Raw genomic sequence first — 23,661 nt, 5'->3', positions numbered from 1 at the left:
CAGCAGGAACTACAGTCTACGCCAACACGACTTCATCTGCCTCTGGTTTCCCGTTAGTCTTCATTGACTTCCTCATGTGTTTTTATTCATTTTTCTTTTAGTTTATATCTTGTTTTAACAAGTGAAGTTCCCACAGAGAATTGATCAAGTCGTTTTGTCTCATTTGTAATTTATTTTTATTTCTTTTAAATATCAAACCTTTAACCATCTCGTAGGACGAGACTTCAGAAAAGTTGCTCAGGTGAAACCAAACCTGAATCGTCAGACCTGATGTTGACAAAAATAATGGAGCACCAACTAACCCAAAGAACAACGACCTCATAGAGAAACATGGAAACTGTTGAAGCTCTAAGAAATCCAGAAATTAAATCGTATAAAGTATATCGTTCTATCCTATCCAACAATAAAATAAAATATAAGAAGGCGGTGAATCTACAAACACACACACACACACACACACACACAGAGACAGATGTTCTGGTGTTCCTCTTCAGTCAGCCCAGGTTTGAGGACCATCACCTCCAGCACCTTTTCCTCTAAAACCTCTTTAACTCTTCCACTCAAACTGCTGCTCAGTCACGCTGCCATGGGGGACTCCATTAGTGTGGTCATGAGGAGACCCTCCCGTTTCTCACTTACAGCTAAGGCTGTCCACGCCAAGTTAAAGCGGCCCCCGTCGTCCCTATTACGACCCGGGAACGCTCCATCATGACGGATGCTACGGGGTCCCTCACTTGTCAGCAGTTGTCAGGCAGATCAGGGAGTGTGGATACACACAGCTGACAGGTAATCTTAATGTCTTCAATTAGTCCAATTAGGCCTGTCATAAACAATTCCAAAAGTGTGTGACCAACACAAACAGATGAATACACACACACACACACACCGGCGTGCACGCACCAGATGACCAGGTCTGCGGGGTATTAATGGGAAGGGTAATGGATAAATCAGTGGATGGTTGACTTGTCTTGACTTGCCCTCCCCCCCCCCAAACACACACACACACCTCTAACCCTCAGCCCAGCCTTTGCTCTCAGCTGTGAGCCGCTGGCTGCTACCTGGTCACTTTAAATTGTACCATCTCCTTTCATTAGCGCGTCACCGGATGAGAATCTGAAAGGCTGTGACAAAATTCATTTGTGGTGAGCGGGAGCAGATTGTCTAAAGCAGGTGCTATAAGGGAGATAAAACAAAGGCAGAGATGTGGGGTGTGTGTGTGTGTGTGAGAGAGAAGGGTTTTTCCTGGTCTTCACTTTCAGTTTATGTCCTTGCTATGGTAAATGGGTAATGACAGAAAAGTACTTCTGAAAAAAAGATGAGAACTAAAGAACAGGGACCAGAGAATAATGGTTCCACTGAACTCCTGGAGCGTTTACAAAAACTGTGGCCAAATCTAAATATTTTCTCTTGCGTGACTAAATAGGTCAACACCTCTGTGCGGCTGTGATGTGCGATAACTAACACTGTTTGATTTGCTCTCGCCTTCATAATATCTTATCGCAGAGCAGCGGTGACACCCACATTACATCATCAGCTCTTTGTCTTTAAATACTACTGCAGGGACTCACTATCAATTTATGTTGGGTTGTGTTTTTCACCCCAGGGAAACGAGATACATTTTAGTAACGTGTAATGGCTGAAGTTTTCAAACTGGAAGCCATGACACTGGTTAAGTCGACATCAGTTTTTGAGGTAGAATCAACTCATTCACATAAGTTAAAAACTTGACTAGAGATAAGATTACAACAAAAGTGGGTACACTAAGAAAATGTGCAAAAAATATTACATTTTGAAATGTACTTTAACATTATTTATAGGGAAAAAAAAAACAAACAAAATTAGGGATTTTAACTAGCAGCCAAATATTATTAGTTTGACATTAAGTGAATTGGCAAAAAATACCTTCAGTAAGAAAACTTAGTTTAATAATAGTTTTTTAATAGTTTATATTGTTTTGCCGATCGACTCATGACACATTTAAGAAAGATGACGAACAAAAGCTGGTGTTTGGAAATGAAACCCAAGACCTCAGCAAAGTTGGCCTCAGTATTTGAACGAGACCATGGATTGTGTCATGAGTTCATGAACTCTACCATGTTAAATCTGGTTAAAACTAGTTTTCAAACACTGAAGTGTGTTCCCTCCCAAGAAAAAAAAAAAAAGAAAAAGTAATTTAACGGAAAATATCTGTTTCCCAGTCTGCAAACCTGGCAATCAGCCTTTAATTCAGCATTATTTATTTATTTTTTTACAATTTGCACATCTAAAATATAAATAATAATAATATATGTATATATATATACATACATTGACAATAGAAGGCAGATCTTGACCACAGGCAGGTCATTAAAATTAAGATGGGAACCAATGAGATTCCAGGGAACAGATGTCAGACTGAAGAGAGCAAACATCTCTAAATCTCCATTTGAATCCACGTGGCTTCATGTGTCATGGCTGCAGGTCAGTTTGAATCCAACACTCAAATTAATTTAGTAGATGTTTGTACTTTTTGCCCTTAAGTCAAAATGGTAAAAACCGAGTTCATGTAACACTAAAATACTCCCAGAATGCCCGTAGCTTCATCGTTGGTCATTTTTTCTCTATTCCAACTTGTACACAATACATCACAAGCTGCAAATTCTAAATTCATCCCAGTGGTTGAATCTGACAATGTAAACAACTGTGAATTCATGTTCAACTAAATCACCGAGCCAACTTTTCTGGCAGAGGGATTTTATTTAACCAATAAAACATTTTAAATAGAACATGACAACATGACACGTTCTATCTTGAAAGTTTTCAAGTCATGTTTTCATTCAAAAAGTCATTCTGAGACATGGAAACAAAAACCAACTGCTCTGGGCAAATATCTGCGATGGACCTCAAATTCTTTATCCGATCTTTCCTCAGTGAAGGCTAGAATGGCAAGCGATGAAAAATAGGAGGAAGGTGAGGGAGAGGAAAGCCGTCGCTGGGAAGTTGTAATAGGAAATTGCTTTTGGCAACTATTTGTTCAAGCACCACATTTTTTTCTTCCTTTTCTTTCTTATGCCAACCCAGCGAGACCCTATTGGAAAACAGGGCAGGTCCCCCTAATGAGTAATCTATTTCAAAGCAGTCGTGTCTGGGCATGACAGTTTACTGAGAGGCTTGAAGAACTGGTAATTACCAGTGTTACGGGGCAATTAATGCATATTACACTGCGGCACTCATGGCGGTGACTGTCAGCTCCCCAATAAAAATGAGCACTCTTCAGCTAAAGGGTGACATTAATTGGGTCCTTAATGACTATGCAGAGGAACCAAGCCAAATAGGAACAAAACAGGGGACTCGCTCCGACTCCAGCAGAAGGCTGGAAATTGGACTAAAAATGAGATTAATTGCTGTTTAGAGAAAAAAAGAGAAGAGGAAAAATGTGGCGAAGGAAAGAAAGGGGGAAGAGGTTTGAATTATAGGGTGCGGAGAGCAAAGGCTTCACATACAAATGACGGCCCAATTATTTATTCTATACTGGATCTACTATACCTTAAAAAAAAAAACTGTACTAAAGACTTTTAAATTCAGCGCAGCAACAACAACTGTTTTCTTTATCGAGATTAAATGTTATAACGGTGAAAAGAAGGATGTCACACTCCGACTGGAGCACGGTGAAATCTGAGTCTTTGTGGTTTCTGTTTTGATCCTGCATTTATTTAAGTGCATGTGTTTACATTCAGCTCCAAGCAGGCAGTATGAAAGGCAGGGCAACCAAGTGGAAACTTTAATTTTTGCCCCTTTTATCCACTGTGTCTGGATCGTTTATCCCTAATGTACTGACCATAGTAAAGCTGCTGTTACATCCTGTGGATGGATGTTGATTTATTTGTCGTTAGCATTGACTGTTTCGGCTTTTTTTTAAGTGCTAATGATTATTAAAAAATTTATTTGTCGTTAGCATTGACTGTTTTGGCTTTTTTTTAAGCTATTTTAAGTGCTAATGATTATTAAAAATTTATTTTACTGATTTTTTTTTTTTTTTTGCAAGTTTTAGGTGAAATTTTGTTTTAATGGATTTTATTATGAATTTTATTTATTTAAACTTCTATGCCATTTCTAATACTTAGCAATTTAACTCACTCTTGTCAGTTATTAAGTAGTACTAAGTATTTATTATTGTAAGTAATATTATTTAAAATTGTTTCTTTATTTTATGGCTGTGTTACAGCTATATTTGGAGATTAAATGTGAATACTTTTTATTTAAGGCACTGAACAGGTTATTTCTGGATGTTCTTTTTTTATTCATTTGGCAAACTATGAACTCTTTGGCTTTGTGGTCGTATCTGCGGTGACTATATTCACCTCGACACCCAGTGACATAAAATAATATTTAGAAAATTGACATCAAAACAAATACTTGTTTTTCAAATTTCCGGGCAGTCGTATAAACCCTGCGTAAATCAATAAAAAGACAACAAACAACGTGCAGGTTTATGTACATCTCTAATGACTGAAAGGCTCCTCCGTCTTATTTAAGGAGCTTTGTCTCAGCGTATAAAAAGCCACAGGCGCACAGTATTTGTTTTTGTTTTTAAACACCCACAGACTGTACATAAGCTTGTGATAAAACATCTCAGCTCCTCATTAATATGCAAAGAAGCTTTGTCACTTAACATAAAGACGGACAGGAGAGGTGTATATGCAGCTGCAGTCTTTTCCATTTTACACAATGGAGAATAATTCAGAATCAAACAGCAGGGATTTCTGGGTCACAAAAAAAAAAGAAAAAAGTCAACGACACTTGGATCTGAAGTGAATCTGCAAAACCCAAGCATTTCACATCAAAACAATTTGTTCTGATGGAGATCAGGAAAGTGATTCAGATGAATGTGGTTTTAGCTGTGCACACACACACTCTCTGCACAGCGCCCGATTACGTATTCTACCAAATCGTAAAAAAATATCAGCATGCGAGCCACGCCGTCATTTGCATGCATGTTTGATTTTGGATTTCCTGGCTATTTAAATATGCAGTTAGAAATAGTCCGGCGCTGCCTCCTGCACTATCACGCTGCACGCTCACACTGTCATTGGTCCTGATAGAACTCTTCCGCTTCAAAGCTAGCTTTGCAATGGAGAGAGGGAACTCGCAGAAATATTTGAATTGCAAAAACGCATCATCCTCCAAAGAAGGGGGGAAAATTCAAGGCAACCTGTCAGAGTTAGAGACCCCCCCCCCCGCCATCCTCAACCCTAGAAAACCCTCAGCACACAGCACAAAAAAGGCAACATATTCATAGCGTTAGCAGCGCTCTTCCTGCTAATTTACCATGTCCAAATTTGTGTAATAGGATATGACACATTTTACAGCGGATTGTGGGAGACGAAAAAAAAAAAAGTTTAATTTGAGGAGAGAACCATAAAATGTTTAAGCTGCCCCTGCGTTGAACTGAAATCCACCGTACAAATCCAGGTTTCTGAGACAACCTGACATGAGTTTGATTACAGACTGAGGTGTAATTAGCTTCTTAAGTTTATCCTGTTGAAGGCTGCAGTGAGCATCACCACCTTTCACACTCACTGTTTCAACAAATCCAAACAGACTTCCAGATTCCACCGGAGTTCTTCTCCCTCCGGACTCAGTTTATAACCTTTTACACACAGAAACTCTCACTGCTTACAGTTCTTTTTTTTTCACTTCACAGAAAGCTGTGAAAAAATGCAATATATAATCTTAATGACAAATCAGTTCTGTGACTCAGTGCATATTTGAAAACACTGAGGTCCCCCAGACTGATGCCAGAATAAATACAACTTTGAAGCCAAAATTTACAAGTCTAGTCATGAAAGCCATGAACAACATTAACAGTAATAAATACTCATCCTGAGACATTTTTTAAAAAAAGGGAAAAAAACCTCCACGGCAGAAAGGGAGACACACTCATCTCCTGTGTTTATGAGAGTAAATTTATTTGCCACAGTTTCCGTCTTACCTTGAATTTAAAGATGGGGACGGGGGGGAAGAATCACAATAAACACTTAGTAAACGTCTGGGTTTGGACACATGTAAGTGAGTTAGTGAGTAAACAAGTAGGAGGTAAAATAATCTGTTGACAGAGAGGTAAACAGCTCCTCTTTTGGGGCTCAGCGGCTCAGACATCAAGGTGTTTTATAGGTAAATGTGCCTTCGCCTTTAAGATAAAGAATGTTGAACTCAGACGAACACTGTGTGCAGAAAAAATAAGTAAATCTCCCAAAAATGAAAAGAGAAGTTCTCTTTAGAAATCTCCAGAACTGTTTTTAGGCAAAAGGACAAAGAAAACTATTGGTTATTTCTGTAACATTATTCTATTAATTAGGGAAATTTTTTATAAAAAAACCCAAAACAAAAACCCAAAACTGGGCATCAGTTTAAATTAGTTTCACGTCGTTGGTTTATGTTGTCTTGATAGAGACATGTCCTTCAGACAACAAACATTGACTTGTTTCATTCACTTTCATTGTTTCATTCACACCAAAGCGCCACTATATATATATATATAGTAACAATTTTTAGAAATCAGGTTAACAGTCGCTCGTCAGATTCTGGACCGCAGGCAGGACAGTCAGGCAAACACACTTTACGAGGTGATTTCTAAGCTATTGCATTTAGGATACATTCAACTATATGCAGAGAAATATTTATTATATGACAGATTAACTATTAAGAGAGGCCTAAATTATTTGCACTTTTGTGCTAACACAAATTGTCATTGAATTATTGGAAGATTTTTGCACTCAGCCTTGCACGCAGCTGCTGCTTAGTTTTCTTGCACTTCCCTTCAACAAGTTGAACTGCTAACTAAAGACGCTTATATGATGCGTGACCTCTGTGACCTTTACAGCAAAGCTTGGAGAGATTCATTTCCCAACGTGTTGACATGTAGCAAACAATATCAACGTCTTTTTCCTTAAGAAAACGATAAAAACGAAGAAGTCGACATTTCAATGTCACCGCATTTTCAGCCCAGTGTAGTGACTTTTTCTGAACGTTTACCATAGTGTCAGTGCATGGTTGTTTCTACCTGCAAAAACACAACGGAGCTTAAAGGAACCTCAACACATTGTCCACACAACACCACCCAGCCGTCCAACCCTCTAACGGCCCGTGTGCAGCAAGTAAACAACCTGGAGACGGGTCTGAGAAGAAATCAAACTTGAATGATGAATGGCTTCACTGCACAATGACCTCTGTCACTGGGTTCTTGCCCTAAATCAATGCCGGCGATAACGGCCCTGCAACAGCGCTCACCTTGGTATGTTCACCAGAAGACCTTATCTATGGCAGGAGGAAGTATGAGTAATAACCAAAGACAAGCTACGACAAAACCACTAACCCCCCCTTGTCAAACATAATTTACAATGTATACCCACCCTCCACTCCCCCCCTGTCCCACCGCAATAACAAGTGAATGCCCGCCCCCCACTCCCCCCTCACCCCCCCCTCACCCCACCTCCACCCGCTGCTGTTACAATAGTAATTATGGGAACTAAAGACATTCTGTTTAGAAAATGACCTGCTGCAAATGGTTTGGACAACTTTGAAGACAGAACTATCAGCCCCTACGTAGACCTGGGAGTTTTTTACACAGGAGGAGTTTTGCAGGAATTATCTCTGTACCCAGTCAGGAAACTTTGTTTACTTTTTTACGATTGAATCAAAATGATTTTACAAAAAGGTGTCACGTTTACGATTGAATCAAAATGATTTTACACAAAAAAAAAATCAGGTGTCACAGTCCATGTGTCTCTGGTGTCCACCTGTAGCTCCTGGTCTGTGGAGACCTTTTTGGGATTCATGTCACGTCATTCTGATGATTTATCATTTCTCAGTATGATTGGGATAATTTGAACAGTATTCTATTCTATTTTGCTCTGTGACCTCTTTCTCCTGGTTTTCCTCTCGGAGTTGTCTCATCAGCAGACATGTAGATTTTCTTGTTTTTTTTTTTCCTTTGTAGTTTATTCAAGTGCAAGACTGTTGTGACTTTATTCGACCCAAAATCAAGTTGTCAAGTTGTTTGTTTTTGTTTCTTTTCCATCATTAGACCTCAGTTTTTTCACACACTTTAGGGCAGGTTTATAGTAAATACTTAACAGGTTTCACTTTTAATTTTGTTTAAAAAATCTAATTCAAGCTTTGTCAAATAAATGCGTCAAAAACTGTATCTTAAGCCCATAGAGATAAAGTGTATTGTGGGGTTTCTTTGCTTTACTAATACAAGTGACTTTACTTAATCTTATAAAGAAATTCATATTTTTCGGAGGCTAACCATTTATTTGAACTCTAATTGCTGTAGTTTAAATCTAAAGTCAGGGACAGATGTACTCTGTTTACTCTTCATAGACTTAAAGTGCCCATAAAATTCAAAAAAGTGTGAATAACATCCTGGAGCTTTAGCAGTGTAATGTCTGTGTCGACCGTCCAAACCTCCTGTGAAGCATTCAGGCAGGGGTCAGGAGTTAAAGTTGAGAGAACGGCTGACAGGAAGTAGAAGCCAAGACTTTATGAAGATTACAGCACTGAGAACTCCGAGACCTCTCAGTAGCTCCTCATATGACTGTGTGTGTGTGTGTGATGAAGTGTGTGTGGGTGTGCGTCGAAGAATGAGACACAAGAGAGCTCGGCAAGAGAGCAACGCATGCTTCCAGCCTGTCGCATCAAAATGGAGAAGGGCGAGCAAACGTGACTCGAAATGTTGCAATTAGCTGACCCCCATTCTGCAGGAGTCACAGTTAGAAAAGCCCGGCCTCAGGAACCGCAATTAATATAGTTTTCTTTTTCATTCAAAATGACATTTGACAAGGTTAGTAATGTTTCAACAAACTGCAAAAACATTTTCTCTGGTTCTAATTTCGTTTTTTTCCATTGCTTTGAAGGAGCACAGGTAACCTCGGCATGAGTTTCCCACGAACTCGGGGATAAAACTTAGAGAAAAAAAACTAAAACAAAAAACAGTGATTAGTCAATAGGGAAAAAAGAGAGTCGTTCACAGTTTCCAGTTTCAGTCTGATCCTATGACTGAAAGCCTAATGTTGTAGCATTATTGTCCAAATAATTCAACTCCATTTTAAATAAAACCACAAAAATAGTTTTAACAGACAAAGATCAGATTTAACAAAGTTAAACTGCTGAATATACAAAAAAAAATGCATAAATAGATTAAATGATAATTGCCTAAGAAACTGTGAAATAGTTTGTTTTTTGAAAAAAAAAAAAAAGTGGAAAAAAGGCCTAAATACTAGGTGCAGTATTTGTCAATATTGACTCCAACACGACCTCAGAGTCACTTACATTAACTGGTTGGTTTGGGATTTAATCGTCCTAAATCTAAACTAATTTCAGATATACCAAATGTCAAAATTTCTCCTGAAGCGATAAAACTGGCCTCTGGATTACATAATGACAAAGTATCAAAGTTATAATGTCTTGATTTCCAAATTCCTTTGCTTTAAATCAGTCACACAGTCCAATAAGAAAATTCAACTAAAATCAACATAAAAGGAAACAACGGGTCATTAAAAAAATTAAAAAGACCATTGATAAAAAATTATTAAAAAATGTAATAAAAAATGTCCTACCTGGACAAACATTAAAAATATATAACTTTAATCAAAATAGTAAAATTGTCGTTAGCTTTTCTTTGCGTGTACAGCTGACAAACAATAGTCACAATACATTAAAGTAGGAGATCACAAAGTGTTAGGTTTTCACATTCCCTCCAACAAACGTGAAGTGTCAGGTGTGCAGAGAGTGGAGCAGACAAATCTGAGCTGCAGCTGCTGTAAAACTGAAGTGGCAACTTTTACCTGGGGCCACGCTACAAGTGGCCTTTTTTTCCTGGCCTTTCGCTCGTAACCTTCAAGAGCCATTACAAAATATTTGGATTTTCACTTGAACTACAAAGACGCCTTTAAAGAGTCCGAATCTGGGGTTTAACACGGTGAACTGTGCCATAAGATATGTCAGGTTCCCCTGAAGAACATGACTATATTTCTGTGGATGCTCCTCCCTGTTATCATTCTGCTATCGCCAATCAATCTAAACTAAAAGGATCGGGCATGACAAGTTCGAGGTTACTACCTTTATGATGGAACCCAACAGCATTGGCGGTCGGATTTGAACTTGAGATCGTGAAAAGCACTTTTTGCATCATCACATCAAGTGACAGTGAAGCCGTTACTCCGAGCACACGTTTGCTCGCAGGAGTGTTTTAATAGGACACTTTTGCCAAAAAGCATTTTTCCTCACAATTTATAGACCTGACATAGCCTGCAGAGACAAATCCCTTGACCTGATAGCTCTTGTACATTAACTCGGAGAATTGATGAGCAAAATCAAAAGGTCAGCACTTGGACACGGGCTCCTCATGTGTCTTTGATTACACACTCCCACTAAGGGACAGGCAAGCAGAGATGTTTAAGCTATCAGGCAATCAGACCGTCGAGAGACGTGAAACTCAAACCAGAGATGGGAGAGCGCTGCCTGGGAACAGAGATGAGGGGGGAGAAGGTTGTGATGAAGCTTTTTAACAAATGCCAGGCCGGTAAGAAAAGACTCAGATGTGCTTTGTATCTCTTTCACTGTTTTTGGCAACAATGCGCTGAAGTGAATTAATACTGAAATCTAAAGCAAAGTTCACAAAAAAACCTAAAGAAATACCTTTCATCTGGTGCTTTAATTACATTACTTATAGTAGATCGATCAAAGTGACTGCTGAGGTACTATCAGATATGGGTTTTACATAGTGAAACAAACAATTCAAACCACGCATCAACATTATCTGAGGAGACAGATGAGGTCATGAGGTGAAAACACAAAAGTCAAATTCTGGTACAGAGTTAAATAATAATAATAATAATAGTAAAAAAAAACACTTAGTAAAGCATGAATCAAAAACAGAATGGCAGCATGTATATATGTATATGTTTATATGTGTGTATATATGTGTATGTATACGTACATGTATATGTATACTGTATAGATACATATTGATACATATGTATATAAATATGTATTATATAAATATATATATGTATATAGTAACTCTGTATAAAGTTCTTGATCGAGTTAAAAGCAGTGGACCGGGTCATGAGTATAAGTACTCTGAGGGTGGGTGGGGCCACCGTTTCTTTTATGATGATAAGTGGAGGCACAATCATAGGGAGTAAGTGCTTTTTGTTTGAATTGTCCAAACATACAGAGCTGATATCTGATAATCAAAAGCGGCGAGGTCGACCTCTGACCTTTAGACTTAACCTTGTTTCCTCTGTTGGGAAACAAGTTGGCAACAAATATTTTTAAATTCTTTTTTTTTTCTGCTTCCTGCTCATCTTTGTGATAAAGTACATCCGTCTTTGATCAATGAGCGAAACAAAACTGTAGCCATCACCGAGTCCCTGTCCATCCGTTTTCCTTTTTTAAAGACATAATTACTTTTTCTTCAATTTATAGTGACCTTGTAAATCCTTTGAGAAAGGAAGATGAAGCCATCCAGAGGTGCAAAAAAAAAAAAAAAAATCATGAGTCTCACAAAATGATGAAATCGGTGGAAAGAAGGAAAATAAGCCTGGGTGGTATAAAGAAAACAAGGTTATGTCAGGGACACTGCACCTATAAAAAGCACTCTTCTGTACGTTTATCTATACGGAACTACTTATCACAGGCCACCAGCTCCACACGCTGACGGATGGGCCTCCACAGAGCCAGAGCCCCAGCACATTATCTGGTCCACACAAAACTGCACTTTAAACACAACGCCAGAAATATGACGCATTGCTTTCCTCCCTGTCATTTATAAAGATATTGTATTTATTTTTAGTGCAAGGGAAATAATATAGTGTTTATCAAAAATACACAGGATATCATTGACCAATGTACAAATAAAGCCGAGATAAACTAAATTTATAGCCTGTGAAGGAAAACTGATATGAATCAAAGGGGAATTTTTTTTTCTTTTAAAATAAGTTTCAACAATGCCTGCAAAACATAACAAAACCACAGAAATCGTAATCCATTTTCAAAAGCTGTTAAACACTGGGCATTTCCCAGGCACAACTCAAAACACAATTTATTTTCCATCCATGTAACGGACTAAGAAACAAAAGATCCTTTTCTTAGGACATTTGTACACAAAGCCGTGTCAGAGACATAGAATGTTCTCATTGGGTTGGACTTTTTTTTTTTGTGTTCAGTAAAAATAAGTTATTTTACAGAGCCTTCAATCACCCCTTTGTGACAGGCCACACAATTCATGTCTCAATGTTCTACAAAGACCTTGGAAGAACTTCCTACGGTGACTCCTGGCCTTCTCTGGCCTTCAGCAGAGGGGTTAAAATGCAATTAAGCCTCTTACCAGGGGAAACATCCAGATGCTTTTGAAGCAGCTGTGAAGGTGAATGAAATTTAATACTTAAATTTAATACATGAGGCAAAAAATTCCAAGAAAGTATTGGATATAAAACACTATTCAATTTACTTTTACCCTTCCTGGGAGATTCGTCAAATACAAGTGCAGGAATTTGTGTGCCAAAACATTTATCTCCTAACTTTCTGCAGATGTGAAACTATCAAGGAGTAGGTGTACATGTACGACTCGATTTTGTTAGAACATTTTTACTTCAACTTTACACACTCTGCCTATCGCAGACCTGCAAGCCCTTCGAGGCCAAGCAGCCATCGTAATTTTCTCTGGTTGGATTGAGTTTTTTAAAAGTCTTTCCAATCCTTGTCTAGTGCTCTCTGTGCCTTTTTTTTGACAATGCCCCTGAGAAAGTCAGTGTTGGAGAGGGTGGAGGGAGAAAAAGTGCAAATGTGTGCAAAAGGTTTCAAAAAGGCTTCAAGACAAAACATGAATTTGTAGGGAAGACACGCCGGCTCCCTATTTCACTTTTTATTTCGTTCCCGGAGCAGCTGCTCTAATGCACGGTGTTAAATGACAAATTTGGATACTGCACAAATACAAACCCTTTTAAAATAAACACCGCACACGGAGGCTTAACCAGAGCTAAATCCTAAGACTGCTGCAGACCTGAGAGCAGGGATTACACTCCAGACGCCTTAAACCCTCCAACAATGCAACCAAATGTGCATCCTTAAAACCATGAAATCCTTGAAGCATCAGAACCAGGTTGTCATTTACCATTAATATTACAAGCTGCTAGTGCTTTGGGGGCCGACCCTGCACTCCTGTGTGCTGAGGTGCCCCTAAAACAAACACGTTTGAAGCCCTAAAGGAGCCAACATTGTACGGAGCTTTTTTTTTTTTTTTTTCTAGCTGTGGAATATTCAATGAAAGGATGTCATAACAAAGGAAACAATAAAAGAGGCCACGTTCCTGCACAGCATGGGGTATCCATAACTATAAATAGGAGGAAGGCAACATCAGAGACACTTATGCTTTGGCAGCGCAGGCAATAATTCAGCTTTATTTTTAATATTAGAAAGAGACATTTAATTGAACATTTAACTCCGCAAAAAGTTTTGTGACATTAAAAATATATGGCTGTACTGGTCAAACCAGCCTGGAATATGAATACGTTTGAGCAGGTTTATACAACATTAGACCAACAAAAACTAAATGGTTACGGTATGCGTTTAAATCATAATAATTACTAGTATGTAGCCCCAGTTAGACAGGAACATCTGCAACCAGATGTTTTGGAATGCATTTAAAATGCCTGCGAACACGTCCATTGTTTTTTAGGTCGTTCTGCAGATAACTCCAATAGAGCAGCCAGCCTGAAGCAAACACCTGCCAGTTTAGTACTGACATGAAATGTAGTTTTCTTTGGACAAATAATTCAAAATATAAATATCAAAGTGTTTTATGATGACCAGTTGAGGGACCCTGTAAAATACCCCAAGTAATCTGCACAATACTGTTATTCTGGTTCGACAGTGACATAAATCCAGCAGCAACAACAATCTTGTCTTCAAAAGATAGCGATAATTTTAATAAAAAATATATTTTTTATGGAGGCACTAATTCAACTCATTGTGTGAATGTGTGAAAATCCAGTTTCAGGGCATTGATTTTAAACACGAGGATTGTTCTAAACCGTGTAACATCCTGATGAAATCTTTACCACAACACTAGCTGTAATCAACAGACAGGCTGAATAACCCAACCCTTAGCTTAAAATCACAGTATCATCAGCATACAGAGAATTTGCATCGGTGACGTCTTTCACCTCAGGTGAATTCTTCTTTTACGTTATTATTTATTTATTATTTTTACATATGAGCAAATGTGAAATCTAACAAGTCACGTGAATAAAGAAAAACTATCAGCTCATCAAAAGCTAAGAAGAATCCTTTAAAGCTGAAGATATAGGAAAATAATTCAACGACCCCTGAACTTGTCTTGTCATTTTATTCTAGTAATTAAATATTTCTCACTTCTTTGGAAAGTTCAACAAAAATGATGGACACGTCTATTAAAAATGTACAATAACAAAAGTCGAAAAAATTAATTTCATGTCATGCAGGGGTTGACGGCTCAGAAAGTGTTTAGGAGAATTAGCAGGCAATTTCAGGAGTACAACTCATGGCACACAAGTGCTGGATATAATTGGAAAAAAAAGTTCACAAAGAAGTCAAGATGTCTAATTGCAGCTGTGTCATCTGACGTAAAACATCACATAAATCACATTTCTGTCTATTCATTAGCCCGTGTGTCAGTGAGCAGATAAGCGGTTTAGCAACGGCACAAAGGAGTCTTCAGAATGACTTCCTCATTAATTGTAGTTTTGCTTCCATTATGTTTGTCAAAAAGAATGTTAAAAGGAGGGATAAGCACTGATATCGTTCGCACAAACACAGATTTAAATGAAGATCAATATGCTCTGCTGGAGCAGAGAAATCTCCTGCTGCTAATTAAAGAAGGATTTGAATTAACTACATTACAACAGGAAATGCTTTCCGAATGATTTAAACAGAAGAGCTAAATGAGAAATAATGCCTTTGTGTGCATTCGAGTCCCGACAAATTTCCAAGTGGTCAAGCTGGATGATGTATAACAGCAGAAGCCCGAGTCTTAACCCCCTCTTTTCAAATGAGGGAGAAATGAGCCATACTGTCCCATTATATTGCCATAAATCATTTTTTTGTGGACAGCTGGCAGCTTTTTATCAGCGCTAACCTTTTCAAGCCTCCATTAAGAACGCTAACATTTTCAACTCTGACACATTTGCAGTTTACGAATCTCACAGTTGATTTGCTGGGGAAAGGGGAGGAGGGTGCATGCTGGCATTCATGCTCGTTTCTACAAAGGCCGTCCGTTGTGTTGATTGGGGGTGGGGGTGGGGGGGGGCAGTGATGTGGGTGACAATAACAGAATTGCATTCTGAGTCTAATTATTATTTAACTCTGTATTTGTTGTGCCTTTTCCTGCAGCGTAACGCAGACCTAATTGGTAGTCATAGTTTCAGCTTTATATGTATTTTTTACGTAGGTTTGGAAAGGATATACAAGAATGCAGCATTTATTATAAATAAAGCAAAGAACCATATGAAGATAAGAGCTCATTTGTTTGTTTGGCCCCTAGTTACGCCACGAGGTGTGAAGATTTCCAGTGATGCTAGCTCATGAAATATTTCTTTTTTTTTTTTTCCCCGAACGTTTGGCGGGTGATAAAGATGTTTTCTAGAAGAAGGAACAGGTAGAAGATACTATCCTGAACAGTACTATAAAAGTTTTATCACTATGTTGTCAGAGGTGTACAGCCAGATTTTGCTTCGGGTGCTCAGAGCTATGGTATCCAGGTGTAGAAATTCAATTTTGCTTAATTTAATGGCTTATTTTGCTAAAAAAAATAAAACATTTACAACATTAGATTTATAAGAACATTTTAATGCATGTCATTCATCATATTCTACTAATGGTTCCTGCAAAAAAAGAATGGAGAAGTAGACGGCCAATTGACTCTTAATTACCAAAAAGAGTACCAGTGATAAGTTGTTATATTTTAATTTGAGTACATTTGTAGTAAATGTTATAACCAGATGGTAAACTCACTTTACTGAACAATACTTGATTATGATATATGTGAGAGAAGTAAGAGCCAATAATGTGTAATAAATTGTTTTTTAACAGGTATATTAATTACCTATTAATTTATCTAATTAATTTTTTGTTTAATATCATCTGACTTATGGAATAAACAATGTGAGATGTCCCTGAGAGTGTCTCCAAATTCTCTGCTAATCAACCATTTAGGTGAAAGATGAGAAGTGAGCAGTCAACATATGGCCATGATTATCTGGATTTTTATGTGTGATAAGCTCAATGAATCAGACCATTACACGGCAGAAGTTAAGCTGATATGAGGAGAGTTATGGGAGAACTTTGCCAACCATAATTGATTCAGGCAGGCCATAATCAAAACGGGGCAGTTAAGGTGGTGCCACACAAGAGTCCATATTTCATTACATGCTGTGTTTAACCTTACCCACTTCTACTAAAACACACAAGAGGCTCATTATGTGTTTAATATTCACCAGCAGGTGAATAATTTTTATGCAACTCTGATAGTTGGGCAAGATGGATAACTCAATTATCTGAACATCCGTCAGAGCAGAGGCCTCGCTGGCTCTGGAATGCCACCCGTAAGATTGATGGCTGCGAGACACCAAGAGCTGCTGCTCCGCCATCTCATCCAAGCACTCGGCCTGAACGCAGCGTTTGATTCGGCTGCAGAAGACCGTTTTTCTCTCCTTTTCCCTTTTTTTTTCCCCCCCTTTCTTCCTCCGGAGCATAGTAGGTGAAGCGTCATTACCCCTCACTCCACTGAAGAGGGGTTCATTATGGGGTTAGTCTGTTGGCAAGACTATTGTTTAGATGATGAATGCAGTTGATGAGCGCTTCAGAGAGAGAATTAGTTATGTTCTTCCCCATCCACATCTACCAAAAAAAAAAAAAAAACACGTCCCCATAGCTCACACCGCAAGTGCCTGAGGGCAAAGCGGGAACAATTAACACAAGCAATAGGGAGAGAGGCTGCTGAGTTAAAGCAAAGAAGGAATTCATGAAAAATAAGCAAATCACTGCATACGTCAATCAAGGCGATGAAGTAATTACAAACACCGCCGTGCTCAAGTCCAAGGGCGGTCACAAGACGAGGACTGGAAGGTTTGGAGTCAAGCGGCGGAATCAAGCGCAAGTTTGAGCAAAAGGACAAACACCCTAAACATGGGGCCTTCAGGGCTTATGTCATAAACTAAAATCCAACTAATGAGAAGTGAAGGCGGAGTGATGTCATCCCATCACTCTCTTTTCCTTTGTTGCTACATTAGTTTAAATATTTGGGACCACACAGTGCAAACCAATCTGCAAACACATACAAATATCATATGCGAATGCACTTTTGTGCATCTGTTGAAAAATGGAAGGAGTGAAAGATGAAGCACAATTTGACAACTTGGAAATAACGTCAATTAACAATGACAGGGGTGCTAGAAAAGGTAGGCTGTGAGGGGAGTGAGGTTGTTTTTTTTTTCTTCCTTTTCTTTTGATATGACAGTGTTTATCTGAGCAGGCTGCCGGCTGACATGACAGTATATACTTTGTCAGAAGCTTGTCATACACACGGACAAGGCCAAGCGGTTGAGCATTAGTAAAGACACCCAAGAGAAAACATGTAAGGCCTTGAGTTACTCTAACCATCCAATCAAATAGTAAGTATTTTGATATTCTGATCAACTGTGAGACTGCGCGAATGAGAATGATTTTCCTGATTTACAGAAATAAATGATTCTGGTTCTTGAACTTTTTGCAACCAGTCGACTCTTTTGAGCCATTCAATGTTTCATAAACTGTCGGACTGACCCCTTTTTAAACTCACACCTGAGAGGCTATTGGTTCCTGATGTCCAAAAGAAACTTCTAGATGAAAGCCATTTCAAAATTAAACACATTACTGATTATGACTTTGACCTTCTGACCTCATAGTTTAACCTGAGAATCAACCTTTTTCTCACCACTACTAGCATTCGTGGGTAGTTGTAGCCTTTAATACTTTTATACGAGTTGTTTGTCTCCTTTTTTACTATAAATTACTCAGCTTCAGCAACTCAATGGCAAACATTTTGTCAACAAATCTTTCTTGACATTTGACCAAGTTTTCTGATAATGATTTTTTTCCAAGTAACTAAACCCGCAGAAGCCATGCGCTACAAAAAAGGTAAAAAATGGATTCCAATCTTCCACGTATTGATTCCTTGATGCAGTTTTACTTGGTTTCTTGTCAGGCCCTTCAGTCATTGTGGTTGTTCTTTGGTACTTGGCCCCTTAGCAATTTATGGAAAATCACTTCTCTTTACTGTTATGGTCTTGTTGGGTCGGGAAACCTGATCTGGACCAGGTGCTGTATGGCACCAGAAACATCAGAAAAGCTAAAGGAAGTGACAGAGAAAGAAAGCTTGTGACAAGGTCTGAGGTTTGAGACCTTTCTCACCGTGTCACAACATGTCAGCCTGCCATCATGGCTGATCTGTCAGGACTGTGGTGGAAATGCCGTCCGTGTGGGCTACGTTCAGAATCCTTATGCCTTTGGGGACCAGAATAACACTGACCAACATGTTGGCTATTTTCCTTAAATACAGCACAACTGTCACTTTTCAAATGACCTCAGAAACAAACTGAACTATTTCAGTAATGATACTCGTTGGTACTAATTTTTAGTGACAACAAACAGTTGGAGTTTGACTTGTGGGCGAGTTCATTCCATCCAGAGGACACTTAATGACATCCACAGGCTTCTAACTGCGTACTTTTCAGAAAGGAGGTGCAGCCCTATATACTTGAGTATTTGGTGTGAAATGGGTAATAGGTAATATTCTCTTCAATACTTCAAAAACAAACTAGACAGTTGTTCAGAGAACTTAATGACAACGAGTGCCCTGGCTTAATCAACCTGTTTCCCATCTGTTTTTAAACACAACATGTTCTTTAGAACACAATTTGTCTTCCTGGCTAATTGTAACCGGCTCCAGTGACAGAGAAGGATGAGGAAGTAGTGGGATGTGATGTGTACGTGTACTAGAGAGAAGTCAGCGGTTAGTGTGGCCGACCGCAGCGAGGAAGTGGTTGATGTTGTCATATTGAAACATCAGTTACATTTTAATATTTGATGGGTTTTGGGTCATAAAGAGATGGCATGAACAAAATGCAAAATGGGGAAAGTAGTACCTGTAAGTATTATTCTTTTTAGCTAAGGCTAACAGTGTATTACTGATGACAAAGATAAAGAGGAGATACAGTAATAGGCAAACATTTACCTGTTCCAGTAGCTCCAGAACTGCTCATTCAGATATGTGCGATGGCTGTGGTCGTCCCCAAATGAAGCTTTGCTCTCGATCCAGTGTACGATATGTCCCTCCACAGCTTCTCACGGACGAAAACAGACATTAGCTCGCAAGCAATTCCAGCAGTTTTTCTTTATAGTAACTGTGAAATGGCAGCATCATTTAGCTCGCAAGCAATTCCAGCAGTTTTTTGCAGTTTTCTTTTAAAGTAACTGTGAAATGGCAGCATCATAGTTTTTTGAGCTCACAAATAATCACAGAAACTACCACTGCATTGTTAGTTGTGTACTGGTTCATGTTGCACTGCGCTTGTTACAATATTTTAAGCAAAAAAGACAAAAAAGAATGGTCTGGAACCCATGATTTTTCCTTCCTAAAGCAAGGTTTCAGGTTCAAACAAAATGGTACAAATCAGTCCCTGTTGAACCACAAAGTTTTCTTTTAATATTTTGCTAATTCAAATGTTGTAGAATATTGTAGCGGAATGGGATCAGGGTTTACTACAGTCCACAAAAATGAAAGAAATTTTACAATTCAAATACTGACCAATTGGAACCTCCAGGATGATATCAGGTGTTTTGTCGTACCCCATAGTCCTCAGTTGGTTTTCATCTACAGGAAAAAACAAAGGTGAATTTTACACATTTTTACACATTTACACCAGTTTAATAAAGACCAAAGACTTTATATATTAATATTAATTAATAAACATAGTCACCACAATCACATTTACACCAGTTTAATAAAGACCAACGACTTTATATATTAATTTTAATTAATAAACATACCATAAAACCATTCGCTACTGCTTCCATCACACACAAATATGAAGTTCAGTTACCAGTCAGAAAACTGCTCTCTAGTTTGCAGCTTGGCAGGGATTTATAAAATATATAGCAAAAGGCCAAGGATGGGCATTAAAGTCTCTGGAAGCCTGACCCCAGCCTATAAACGCTGCAACCATTGTCCTTGACTCCCGGCGTGGCTTGGCCATTATCCCTACAACACCTGATTTCTCCATTAAATCTCAGGCTGACCAGGTCATTCAGTTACAGGGGTCTGCCTCTTCGTCTCTAGCCAAGCTCAACTAATGGGGCATGGAAGGGAATTGAGGAGAGATGGAGGGTGGAGGTGTCAGTAGTGCTGAGGAGGTGAGCATCAGCCAAGGATGGAGAAAGAGCAGAGTGAGGTCAGCAAGGCTGCCAGAGGCTTGAGGCAGAGCATCCTGGGTGGGGTAATGTGTGTGTGTGTGTGTGTGTTTGAATGAGAACTTCCATTCACTCATTCTGGACTGCTGACACCGTCATGTGGATCTGATCACCTTTTTACATCACCTTTTGATTAAAATTAATGGCCCATCCCTGCTTTTGGGTAGCTTATTTCCAATCCATTTGTCAGATGGGGTGGGTTTGCGGCACGGGCTCTTGTGGCCCCCGAACTCTGACTGTTTTAAAATGGTCCTCTGTACAGCCCTGCAGAAAGGTCAGCATTTCAGGTCCATATAAATGATATGGTCTTAATGATACGGGGAATGACTTTTGTCCTCCATCACTCATCTGACCTATGGGATGATGATGACGACCATGTTGATGGTCTAAATGAGTGTGGGGGCTGCCTTGATATTTTTGGAAGAAGGCAATGTTCTCATAGAAAAACCAAAGTTGACTGAAAGCTATTATTTTGTCTCCCCACCATATATGAGCAATAATTTCATCTTCATAGTTGCTTTGTCTCCCCACCACATATGAGCAATAGTTTTATTCTATAGTTGCTGCGACTTTCAGTGGTAGCAACCATAGTCAAAGAACTAAATAGTTTCTGCTAACAATTCAACTAGCTCAGCTATAGTTCCTGAACCTGCAGATGTGTCCTTTGATCTTGTTGTCAGATGTGGCAAACATTTAGTGCCTGGAAATTTCCCTTCGTCTATTGGTCAAGATACTTTTTTGTGTGACTAGTCCATTGTTTAGCCTAAGGAACAGTCCCAGTACATTAATGTAGGCTAATGCTGGTTCCTGGAGCACACACATACAAAGTACCAGGTTTTGGTATTGGCAACAATACTTTAAATCCAGGTTTTGGTATTGGCAACAATACTTCAAATTGGTTGGTGCAGTGCATATCCGTCAACAGCTAACTGATGAAATCTCCTTAACGACGTATTTTTGTGTTTTTAGGTAAAACCAAATTGTTTTCCACTGAAAAATAACACCTCAACACAAACATTCCAGCTAATGAAATATTAACAACTTCCCTGCAAGCTTTAATTCTTTAACTATTCATTGCAAGCTGGAACACGTACAACTTACTCTTAGAGTATTTGATAACAGCTACTGGGTTCAAATCAATAAAAGATAACATCATCTGCATCAGTGAGAGCCAAAATAATACAGACCAACATCTGCCTTACCTAAATAGGAAAGGTTCCTCTCCTTCAGCTTATCACGGAGCAGCACCTCATGTTCCTGGCCAATAGCACTGAGAATGTAGAGTCAAGGATTCCCAAGTACAGTAGAGGAACAAAAAACAGTTCAAAACCATTTTTTTGATTTAAAGTTCTAAAAAGCACAAAATTACACAAGCTCCTATTGATAATGTTTTTTTTTTCTCTGGAAAGTAAACAAAACAAATGTAAATATGTTGTTTCACTTTAGGTTGTGGCACAGCTCAGTAAGAAAATGTACTACAACCCCCCCCGAAAAAAAAAATTAGGACAAATTGATCGATTTACTCATGACTGGACCAAATGTTCTCACATTTTCCCCGTGAAGGTACTCATCCTGAACATCAACACAACATGTCAAAACAGACTGATTTTCCCTTTAACAACAGCTCTTTGCTTCCCCACTCAATGTGTTTTCCTGTACCATGCATTTGTGCCAATCTATAAAGTTTTCAGGTCGACCCTCATCAGCTTTCACAACAAATCTCCATAGTGCATTACGGAAATGAGGGAAAGGAAACATATGCCAATTTGGCAAAATGCGTAGAAAGCCTGAAGTAGCTGCTCTGCTCATTCCTCTAAAATCGTCAAGGAAAAAAAGGAATGCTTTTAGAATAAATGCCATTTTGCATCAATATGCACCGTGCTTGATGTCTCAAAAAGGCTTGATATGGTATGCAAAACCTGCTTACCTAAAGGAAAAAAGGTTCTTAGGGTATTGTACTCTAAAATGCACTAATCAATCAAAATGGTTTCTAATTAATATGTTTCAGGACTGGCACAGAACAGCCGAGAGCTGTTCCTCTCAAGTGTAGCTGGAGGTCTTTGAAAACTAGCAGTAGGGCGGTGAAGATGAACTCTGACTTGGATTTGACAAAAGAGGGACAAGGTTCAGTGGTCATGAACAGAACAACACAGTACCAACACAGACCGCACCCTGTAGGTACCCATGTACTTAAAGGAAAATATGAACTATATATACTTGGACATGTGGTACAATATCTTATTTAAGACAATAAAGTGAGCCTGAAAAAGAGACAAAATAACAATCAATTGTAACAAAAAAAAAAAGAAAAAAAAAAGATAAAACCAGAGTAAGACTAATGGGTCACACAAAGTGATAGTTTGGAATATTCCTCAATTAGCAGCTTAACTAACGTTTACAAATCACAGTTAATTAAGGTTCTTTCTTTGTCATTTGCCTAAAAAAAAAAAAAAAACCCAAACAAACATTATTCCAAATTCTCTGCATCTTGCTTTAAAACACCTTCATTAATGTTTGTCAGGACTACAGATTTAGTTATTAGGCTTAATCGTCAATTAATAAAAATGTTGCAACATTGTAAATGGGTCGTCAACCTGAACTATAATAGGCTGAAACACGAGGAACTAAATACATCAAATATCAATATGAGGTTGATCAAAACGGCAAACAGAACACATGAGGCATATGAATGCCCATTTCCTTTACTTATATCACAGAACATTGGCTCTGATCCACCACATGCACATGACGATGCATTTAGATCAGTCTACCCTCTGCTCTTTTTTTTCTTTTTTTCTTTCCTCCATCACCTTCCAGCCCTCGGTATCGTTGATAAGCGGGATGGCAGGTGGAATGAAACACTTCCTCTGTGAAGCAGAACTTTTATGTCAGGTGGAGCCAGACACATCTCATCCCCTTCAATAGCTCCTCGTCAATTTCAGGCTTAAAATTTTATGGCATAGGATACTGTTTGATGCAGTCTACCAGCGGTCCATAACAGCAGTCATTTATTGTGCACTGAAAAGAGGGGGAAGAAATATTATGGCGTGTGAAAAAAAAAGGTGGGTGGTTGGTTGAGTGAGGGCGGGGGGGAGGGAGGGGGTGGGGAGGAGGGCAGGAAAGGCTGGACAG

At 38.8% G+C, this 23,661-nt stretch overlaps 1 protein-coding gene across 1 annotated transcript in view; it reads right to left on the bottom strand.

Moving 5' to 3' along the window:
• Positions 1-23,661, bottom strand: part of cdin1 (CDAN1 interacting nuclease 1) — a 60,982-nt gene that overhangs the window by 11,284 nt on the left and 26,037 nt on the right. Inside the window, exons 7-10 of the mRNA XM_017032872.2 lie at positions 23,498-23,576; positions 21,732-21,799; positions 19,868-19,933; positions 19,295-19,400 (exon numbers count right to left, since the gene is read on the bottom strand). Of these exons, the coding sequence (XP_016888361.1) occupies positions 19,295-19,400; positions 19,868-19,933; positions 21,732-21,799; positions 23,498-23,576 (319 nt within the window). The remainder of the gene's footprint in view (positions 1-19,294; positions 19,401-19,867; positions 19,934-21,731; positions 21,800-23,497; positions 23,577-23,661) is intronic.

Source organism: Cynoglossus semilaevis, chromosome 1 (assembly GCF_000523025.1).
Source record: "Cynoglossus semilaevis isolate Cse_v1.0 chromosome 1, Cse_v1.0, whole genome shotgun sequence".
Classification (NCBI taxonomy): Eukaryota; Metazoa; Chordata; class Actinopteri; order Pleuronectiformes; family Cynoglossidae; genus Cynoglossus; species Cynoglossus semilaevis.
This window is presented reverse-complemented; position numbering and strand designations above follow the sequence as displayed.